Below are 9,812 nucleotides of genomic sequence, written 5' to 3' on the forward strand. Positions count from 1 at the left end.
TTGAGTGGTAGAGTATGAGAGCTCCCCCTTCTGACCTCTCAACTCCATTTTGCAAGATGTTTCCATTGATTAATTTTCAGGGGGTGGCAATGGAAAATGCCGCAGTCACTCTGGAAAAGGGTTTTCAGTTTCCTTTAACGTTAAACATACCTTTACCATAGAACCTAGCAGTCTTACACCTGGGTATTTACCTTAGTAAAATGGAAACTTTTAATAACACAAAAATCTATAAGCAAATGTTTATAGCAACTTTACTTGTGTTAGTCAAAAAACTGCAAACAAACCAAATGTCCTTCAGTGAATGAAAGGATAAAAAACCAGTATTAAATGTCTAGAATACAATACTATTTAGCAGTAAAAAGGAATGTATTATGGATATTAATATATTTGGGAAATTTGGATGAATCTTAAAGCCATGTTAAATGAGAGAAGTCAGCCTCAAACGTTCCATTTTTGTGATATTTTCAGATAAGGCAAAACTACAGGCAAAATAGATCACTGGTTGCCAGGAGTTATGGTGCAATTAGAGTTTGAATACAAAGTGGTATGTTTCAGAGCAATGAAACAATGTCCTGTTTGTGGTGATGGTTGCATGAATCTAAAGATGTTAAAATTCATAGAACTGTACACTGAAAGGAAAAACAGCCAAATTTACTCCATGATATTAATAAATTATGAACTTCCCTGATGGCTCAGATGGTAAGGAATCCAAGAGAATCTGCCTGCAATGTGGGAGACCTGGGTTCAATCCCTGGGTTGGGAAGATTCCTTGGAGAAGGGAACAGCTACCCACTCTGGTATTCTGGCCTGGAGAATTCCATGGACCGTACAGTCTACGGGGTTGCAAAGAGTCGGACATGACTGAATGACTTTCACTTCACTTTTTATAATAAATTATAGAAAATAAATAATTGCATCATCCTATACTTATTGTTCTTCAGCGTCCTTTAAAAAATTTAACATGTCTAAGAGCTCACTTCATATTGAAAAATATAGATCTCCATTATTTTTTTCTAATTTTACATAACTTTTTATATATGAACATACAGTGGTTTAGTTAAACCCTTTTGATGGACCCTATTGAGGCTTCCATCATAGCTCAGTTGGTAAAGAATCTGCCTGCAGTGCAGGAGACCCAGGTTCTATCCCTGGGTCGGGAAGATCTCCTGGAGAAAGAAATGGCAACCCACTCCAGTATCCTTGTCTGGAAAATCCCATAGACAGAGGAGCCTGGTGGGCTGCAGTCCATGGAGTCGCAGAGTCTGGCACGACTGAGCAACTAATACTTCCTATTGATGAACATGTATTTTACTTTTTCTATCTTTTCTTTTTACAAACAAAATGGGAGAGATTATTTCAAATATCTGCTACTTCAAATAGCTCTTCTGTTTGTGGTTATGCTATCAATTCAATACACACTTTACCTGTTTATATTAGGTAAAATGTTTAAATAATTTCTAAGTCAAATCTTCAAAACAGGATATATTCAGAGAAGTCTAGCTTCTTTTAAAAACCTCTCCTCGAGGGTGTGGAGAAAAGGGAACCCTCTTACACTGTTGGTGGGAATGCAAACTAGTACAGCCACTATGGAGAACAGTGTGGAGATTCCTTAAAAAACTGGAAATAAAACTGCCTTATGATCCAGCAATCCCACTGCTGGGCATACACACTGAGGAAACCAGAAGGGAAAGAGACACGTGTACCCCAATGTTCATCGCAGCACTGTTTATAATAGCCAGAACGTGGAAGCAACCTAGATGCCCACGAGCAGATGAATGGATAAGAAAGCTGGGGTACATATACACAATGGAGTATTACTCAGCCATTAAAAAGAATACATTTGAATCAGTTCTAATGAGGTGGATGAAACTGGAGCCTATTATACAGAGTGAAGTAAGCCAGAAAGAAAAACACCAATACGGTATACTAATGCATATATATGGAATTTAGAAAAATGCTAACAATAACCCTGTGTACGAGACAGCAAAAGAGACACTGATGTATAGAACAGTTTTATGGACTCTGTGGAAGAGGGAGAGGGTGGGAAGATTTGGGAGAATGGCATTGAAACATGTATAATATCATGTATGAAACGAGTCGCCAGTCCAGGTTCGATGCACGATACTGGATGCTTGGGGCTAGTGCACTGGGACGACCCAGAGGGATGGTATGGGGAGGGAGGAGGGAGGAGGGTTCAGGATGGGGAACACATGTATACCTGTGGCGGATTCATTTTGATATTTGGCAAAACTAATACAATTTGTAAAGTTTAAAAATAAAATAAAATAAAAATAGAAAAAAATAAAATAAATAAAAACCTCTCCTCTTTCTCATTTCTTCCTCTTTCCATAGATGGGCATTTAAAAATTTTCCTTCCATTTAAAAACAGATGTACCTAGTGCTTTTGTTTCTGTCTCCCCTCCCCTCCATCACTCTCTTCTCAATATGGAGAATTTCAGGTTACTTAAGGTTACTGAAGTGAGGAGCAAGATAGCAGCAAAAGCCAGAGGCAAGAACTTCTTGCCTGAAGGATGGGGACATGCCTGGGGAGAGTGCAGTGGGGTGGATAGGACAGAGCTACTTGTGTTACTTGCCTGGAGCTCCAGTATTTATTAAGACTTCAGATGAGATCTGAAGTTGGGCAGTGGGCAGATGATAAAGCAGAAAGCTCTGCCATCAGGTCACAGATTTGGTTAGACTGTCTAACTGGCTACTGGGTAAATTTACTGAGTACTCATAGAACATCTAGAAGATTAGCTCCCAGTCCTGGAAAATACGCCTTCTAGCTACTTGGCAAAGGTGAAGCAAAACAGGGACAGCTCTGTACTGTTCCTGTGACTTTAACTTGATACAATATACTTTAGAGAGCAGTTTGTTGATAAACATCCAATCTCCAAAGCAAAATTAAACAGAACAAAACTATGACAAACCTAGACAACATATTAGAAAGCAGAGACATCACTTTGCTGACAAATTTAAAGAAACAACTACCATACAGCTTTTATTTTCTAAATCTTCAAGTTAAAAGCATATACTGTCTTGAAGTTGTCTTTCTGATTGTGAATGCTTACCATAGATTTGCTACAGTAATCTTAACATAAAATCTTTTGTCAGCTAGATAGCCAATTGCAGCTGTTCCAAAAGCAATGATAATCACTGTGATCCTTTCAACTCCTAGTGCTTCCCAGGTGGCTCAGTGGTAAAGAACCCACCTGCCAGCACAGGAGATGCAGGAGACATGGGTTCAATCCCTGGGTTGGGAAAATCCCCTAGAAGAGGAAACGGCAACTCACTCCAGTATTCTTGCCTGGAAAATCCCATGGACAGAGGAGCCTGGCAGGGTACAGTCCATGGGGTTGCAAAGAGTAGGACATGACTGAGCACAATTTAACCCATATGCTGGAATTCGAAGTCAAACTCCAGTTGCTGTCACTTGCAAAGTGTGTGCGCAGGGCACTGAGCACAAAGGGACTCCTTTATTTTCACTCTAAAACAGCAACTTTTGGTATTTATTAGTAAATTCAAACCCAGTTTGTGTGTAAAAATTCAAATTGTCTGACAATTATTAAATAATTATTCCATGCTTATTGCCTTTTACTATGCATTCTGTGGCTTTTATTCTCAGAGTTAACAATAAAACAGTCACATCTTACTATGAAAGTGAATGAAAAGTGAAAGTCATTCATCTCTACACATCTTACTGTAACTTTATATAAACTGATATCTTTGATTTAAGTATACAAATTCTACTAAGGATGCTCAATTTTCCTTATTGACAAACCCAGAATGAAGGCAGAGAGGCTTGGAGTCTTTTAAGAGGCATCTGTTGTTCCTACCTTTAATTTTTACCCAGAGCTCAGCAAGAAGGAGGAAAAGGATATCATCTCTCTCTTACTTTTTTCAGTATTTATTTTTATTTATTTATTTGGCTGTGCTGGGTCTCAGTTACAGCATTTGGGATCTTTGATCTTGGCTGCAGCATGCGGGACATTTAGCTGTGGCATATGAACACTTAGTTGTAGCATGTGGGATCTAGTTCTCGAATCAGAGACTGAACCAGGGCTGCCTGCTTTGGGAGTGCAGAATCTTAGTCACTGGGCCATTAAGGAAGTCCCAATACCATCTCTTTATGACTCACTGGTCTGCTTGGGCTGCTATAACAAAATACCATAGGTTGGGTGGCTTTAACAACAGATACGGATTTTCTCATAGTTCTAGAGGCTGGAAATTTAAGCCACATGGGACTATCGAGCACTTGAAATATGACTAGTATGATGAAATATGCTGTAACAGTAATATACATAAGAAATTTCAAAGACGTACCAAGAAAAGGCAAATATTTCAAATAATTTTTACATTAATTGCATATTGAAATGTCAAGGCTTTGAACTTACTGCATTAAACAAAATGTATTATTAACATTCAATTCACCTATTTATTTTTACCTTTTAATGCGGCTACTTGAAAATTAAAAATTACCTCCATGGTTTGCATTTGTGGTTTGTAGCCTGTATCCACTGGAAGCAGCACTTTACCTGTTGTCCCTTCAGGAATCTGGTTGAAAATGCCTTGGATCAGAGACAGAAGTCATATCTTCCCCCTCTGCCCGCCCCATATTTTTATCTTAAGTGGCCTCATGAATTTCTTCTGTGGAGAAGGTAAACTTGGTCTCCCCACCTTATATGGGCCTTTCTATGGGAAAAAAAAAATCTATGGAAAAAGAAAATATGTCTGCTGTTTCCATTCCTATCACCCCAAGAAAAGCACATAATATGAGAACCATAAATTTTTGTTGCAGAGGCTTACTTTGGCTCATCGACGGGTTAAATTCAACACAGTCAGCATTTCTGTTGCTCACTCTCTCCTGAGCATGTAAACTAGAATTCTATTACTTTCTAGCTCTGTCTCCTCTGTGAGGCTCCTGTGAGAAAGATAAAATTATATAAACTGTGGGTGCTTGAACAGTGTTTATTGAATGACTGATAACAGAGGAAACAGTTCTGTCTCAGTTTATAGATAGAATAGATAAAGAGGAACTTGGTGTTTTAAGGGAGAGACCCGAATCCCTGCTCATCTGCTTCTCCAGCTCCAGTTATGCTGTCGGAAGTATATACGATGGAGGTGGTGCTGGTGGTGGGGAGTCAGTGCCTAAATCTCTTCTTTTTCTGGTAGAAGTAGCAGTGTGTATTATCTTCCCTGAGTTCACGGGGTTGGTGGTGGCAGAGTTCACAATGGTGGCATTTGGGATGATGATGGTGTTGATCTTGGCAAAAGCACTGGCACTTTTGATTTTGGGCAGAACAGATAAATTATGATGTTCGGTCTGCATCATGACACTAAAATTCTTGGTAATTTTTAGCACTTCCTGAGAGTCCTCTTTAAGCATATGGAGCATTTCATTTTGTATGTAGTTTTTTATCAGTTGAACCACTTTTGCTCTAATACAACATGTTTTCTTTTTGCATTTATCTAACTCTTTTTCATCCATGTTGCAGTGCTCTTTGCATCTCCCCAAACCCATTACGCATCTTCTCAAGCCAAAGTATTCTGCACAAATAAAACAGAAAACAGTGCTAAGGTTAATAACTAGATGTGATATTAAAATTGGTAGAGCAAGAGGAATAGAGTCAGAGTGAATTTGTTAATGCTAAATTTAAAGTACAGTGGTTAGGGACGTTGATGGAGGCAACAGGCAGGCCAAGAGCGTCTTTGTACATCTCTGAAATCCAAAATAAATCTCTAGTCTTGTCTCATTGAATAATTAAAACCTTAAGAAGAAAAGGAAACTCATTTGCTTCAGGGTTAAGATTTTAGATCTCCAATATATAACATCTTAGACACTTGTTGAGTGTTATTATCTCTTCCCAGGATCCTAGGAAATACAGAGAAGAGTAAAATCTCTCATAAAAGTAACCCAAGGAAGAGTTTCAAAAGAGAATCAACTAGACTGTTCAGAAGTTCTGGCTTCTTGCCAAACTCAGTGGTCTACGACCTCCCCCTCCTCAACAATCACTTGACCTGTGGTTCTTGCAGCATGGTGTTCTATCATTTTCATCCTCTCTGGACACTGTGTCCCTCAGAGATCTTACTTATTAGCATAGCCTTAACCTCATCTCTATGAAGATAATTCCTGCATTATTATCTCTATCTCTAAATCCCCTGCTTAGTGTAGTATCTCATCTTCATCTGTTGAATGTTTTTCCATCCTAATGGTTCATCTATTTTTTTTTTCCAAATCCAGAAGCTTCTCCTTCACTCAACAATTCAACAGATTTTCCATAAAATACAAGAGATTTATGTAGCACCTACTGTTCACAGGCATTTTAATATTGTTTCTCACCAGAGAAAACACAGTAAAATATTGTATTTTAAGCAGCTACACTGATTAACCTTATCTTATGTGGGATTTGAGACTCAAATTTGACTTTACCGGAGATGACACAACCATACTTACTTATTTATAACCCTTTTCTTAGGGTCCCAAGATAAAAAAATTAGACACATCTTTGACTACTCTTTTACTTTCCCTTCCTTGACCCATTGCCAATTTAAAATCTGGAAGATTCTTGTATTCTGAAACAAGTCTCAATGCTTCTGTCTCCATTGCAGAAAACAGTGGCCAATCTTCTGACTTAGCCATTTGCCCTGATGTGTTCCTAGAGGCTCTTGTGGGTAATTTGGGGGTTTCCAGTAAAACAAAGGCTGAGAAAAGGAATGAAACTCTGTAGAAGTCTGAAAAAGTTGAGATGGAGAACATAGACCTGTTCACTGAATCCTGAGAGTAGATTTTTTTTCTTGAGCGTAATTTTGAGGTCTTCCTTCTTGTTACACTGAAATATAAACTGATTGAACCTTTTACTTAGAGCTAGTTTAAATTAGAAATAGAGCAAAAATGGGGTAGACTTGGCCGGAATCCCAGGTGATAGCTGTGTAGGGGGCAAGGAGGCAGTTTTATATACTGAATAATTTCTGAGTTCACAAACAATACCCTACTTCCTTTGTAGCTCCATGTGTATCCCCGTCAGACACAGTCTGGGTTTGGAGCCTGTGGGACTATGTGACGGATGGTGAATGACTGATGCAATATAAACTTTTCAGCTGTATCTTTGGGCATCTCATTTTCAGTGTCTCTTTGGGTTTCCGTTATCAAGGACTGCCAAATCTCTGCTTCCTCCAACCACTCCCTCTTAGACCCAGGATTTCACATTACCTGTGTTCACCTGCCACTGTAGCATGAGGCTAGCAAAGATAGGGAAAAGGAGCTTCATGGCTGGGTGTCAGAGAAGAAGCCTTGGATCTGGGTTCATATTCTTGAGCTCCAGCCTTTATTGGCATCTTCATGGCCTTAGGCTCTGAGCAGTCAAGTGCAGCCAAAGCTCACGGCAATTGTGTTTTCTATGATTCTGTTTGAGAATCAGTTCAGTTCGGTTCAGTTGCTCAGTTGTGTCCGACTCTTTGTGACCCCATGAACTGAAGCATGCCAGGCTTCCTTGTCCATCACCATTTCCTGGAGCTTGCTCAAACTCATGTCCACTGAGTCGGTGATGCCTCCCAACCATCTCATCCTCTGTCGTCCCCTTCTCCTGCCTTAAATCTTTCCCAGCATCAGGGTCTTTTCCAATGAGTCAGCCCATCAGCTGTGGCCAAAGTATTGGAGCTTCAACTTCAGCATCAGTCCTTCCAATGAATGACTACCTGAATACCTCATGCAAGAAATTTCCTGTTCTTAATCCTGGGGGGAATTACAAGACACATAAGACATGAAAGAAAACACAGCTCTTTACATTTCTTCCTCTTTAGATTTATTTAGGGTATCTGATTTACCCTTTGTGAGCCTAGAGTTAGGCCTGAGGCATTTAATGTATGAGAATCAGAAGAACAGAGCTTGTATAGCCATAGACTCCTGGAGGATAGAGACTTTGTCTTTTCTGTACTGTTTTCTCCATGGGTGCCAAATTAACATGAGAACTCAATACATGTTTGTTGAATGAGTTTGTGGGAAGCAGTTCTTGGCATAACTTTAGCTTCTTAAAAAAAATGAAATGTAATTAACATATAACATTATATTAGTGTCAAGTAGAAGTGAAGATGTTAGTTGCTCAGCCATGTCTGCCTCTTCGTGACCCCATGGACTGTAGCCCACCAGGCTCCTCTGTCTGTGGAATTTCCCAAGTAAGAACACTGGAGTGGTTTGCCATTTCCTTCTCTAGGGGATCTTCCTGACCCAGGGATCAAACCCAGGTCTCCTGCAGATTCTTTACTGTCTGACCACCAGGGAATGATTTGATATCTGTATATATCCTCAGAAGTGGAATTGCTGGACTGTATGGTAGTTCTATTTTTAACTTTTTGAGGTACTTCTATATTATTTCTATAGTGACTGAACCAATTTACGTTTCCACCAACAATGTACATAGATTCCCTTTTCTCCTTGCCGTCTTCATCCTTGCCAACACCTATCTTGTTTTCTTGGTGATAGATATTCTAACCGATGTGAGGTGATATCTCATTGTGCTTTTGATTTGCATTTTCCTAGTGATTAGTGCTGTTGAATGCCTTTTCATGTACCTGTTGGCCATCTGTATGTCTTCTTTGGAAAAATGTCTATTCAGATCCTCTGCCCATTTTTTAATCAATCTTTTTTTTTTTTGGCATTGAATTGTCGACTTTACACATGAACATCACCAAATGGTCAGTACCGAAATCAGATTGATTACGCCCTTTGTAGCTGAAGATGGAGAAGCTGTACACAGTCAGCAAAAACAAGACCTGGAGCTGACTGTGGCTCAGATCATCAGCTTCTCATAGCAAAATTCAGGCTTCTTAATAAATAGTGGTCCAATATTTCTACAAGTATTCAGCTGGTTAGAATATTTTCTTTTTTTACACTTCTTTTTGGAACTTGATCCATTATTTTTCACTGAAATATTTCAGAGTGAAAGTCGCTCAGTCGTGTCTGACTCTTTGCAACCCCACGGAATTCTCCAGGCCAGAATACTGCAGTGGGTAACCTTTCCCTTCTCCATGGGATCTTCCCAACCCAGGGATTGAAACCAGGTCTCCCACATTGCAGGTGGATTCCTTACCAGCTGAGCCACAATGCAGGTAAATTATAAATATAATATTATATTTCTATACATTCTAGTAAATATTTTTTTGAAAAAAGGGTTATTTTCCAACATAGCCAACACAATATCATCGCACTAGGCAAAATTAATAAAATTTCCATAATATTTAACAATTACTACTCAGTCTATTTTCAAATATCTTTAATTATTCCAAAACTTTTTTTAAAACAACTGATTTGTTCACACTAAAATTCACTCCAGGACCAGTCAATTTGAAGCTTTCTCTAAGTTAACATCAAATTTGCTTGACATGGGTGTGTCAAGAAGTGATTTTTTCTCTTTTTTTCTTTTGGCTGTGCAACATGGCTTTTGAGATCTTATTAAATAGTTCCCCAACCAGGGATTGAACCCAGGCCCTCAGCAGCGAAAGTTCTGAGTCCTAACCACTGGACCCCTGGGGAATTCTCTGATGTGATTTTTAATCTTGGAAGATACTGTGCACATGCATTTTTTTTTTTTTTTTGAGAGTTGCCCACACAGGGTAAAAACTGTAACAGGCTCTACTTCCTTTTGAATTTTTAAGATTTTCCTTGATATTAGAGAGTCTTTTGAAGTCTCTAGATGTACTTGAGTCTTACAGAACAATTATGAAAGTATGATGTTTGTCATTTCCTAGGAGTTCTCTTAAAGTTTTGAAACTCATGATATTTGGATACCTAGTAGGAAAATTTGCTTTGTCCACTA

At 38.9% G+C, this 9,812-nt stretch overlaps 1 protein-coding gene across 1 annotated transcript; it reads right to left on the minus strand.

Moving 5' to 3' along the window:
• Positions 1 to 5,092: 5,092 nt before the first annotated feature.
• On the minus strand, positions 5,093 to 7,268 carry DEFB129 (defensin beta 129). Its single transcript, XM_005887948.2, has 2 exons — positions 7,211 to 7,268; positions 5,093 to 5,547 (listed from the first exon to the last, which is right to left on the minus strand). The coding sequence occupies exons 1-2, from the start codon at positions 7,266 to 7,268 to the stop codon at positions 5,093 to 5,095; spliced, it is 513 nt and encodes a 170-aa protein (XP_005888010.2).
• Positions 7,269 to 9,812: the final 2,544 nt, after the last annotated feature.

This window comes from Bos mutus, chromosome 13, assembly GCF_027580195.1.
Source record: "Bos mutus isolate GX-2022 chromosome 13, NWIPB_WYAK_1.1, whole genome shotgun sequence".
Lineage (NCBI taxonomy): Eukaryota > Metazoa > Chordata > Mammalia > Artiodactyla > Bovidae > Bos > Bos mutus.

What these genes read in the sequence shown, in the direction of transcription:
- DEFB129 (XM_005887948.2), bottom strand. Translation starts at nt 7,268, where the DNA reads ATGAAGCTCCTTTTCCCTATCTTTGCTAGCCTCATGCTACAGTGGCAG. An exon ending in ACAGTGGCAGGTGAACACAG is followed by an intron (nt 5,548 to 7,210) that starts GTAATGTGAAAT and finishes TTATTTGTGCAG; the next exon opens with AATACTTTGGCTTGAGAAGA.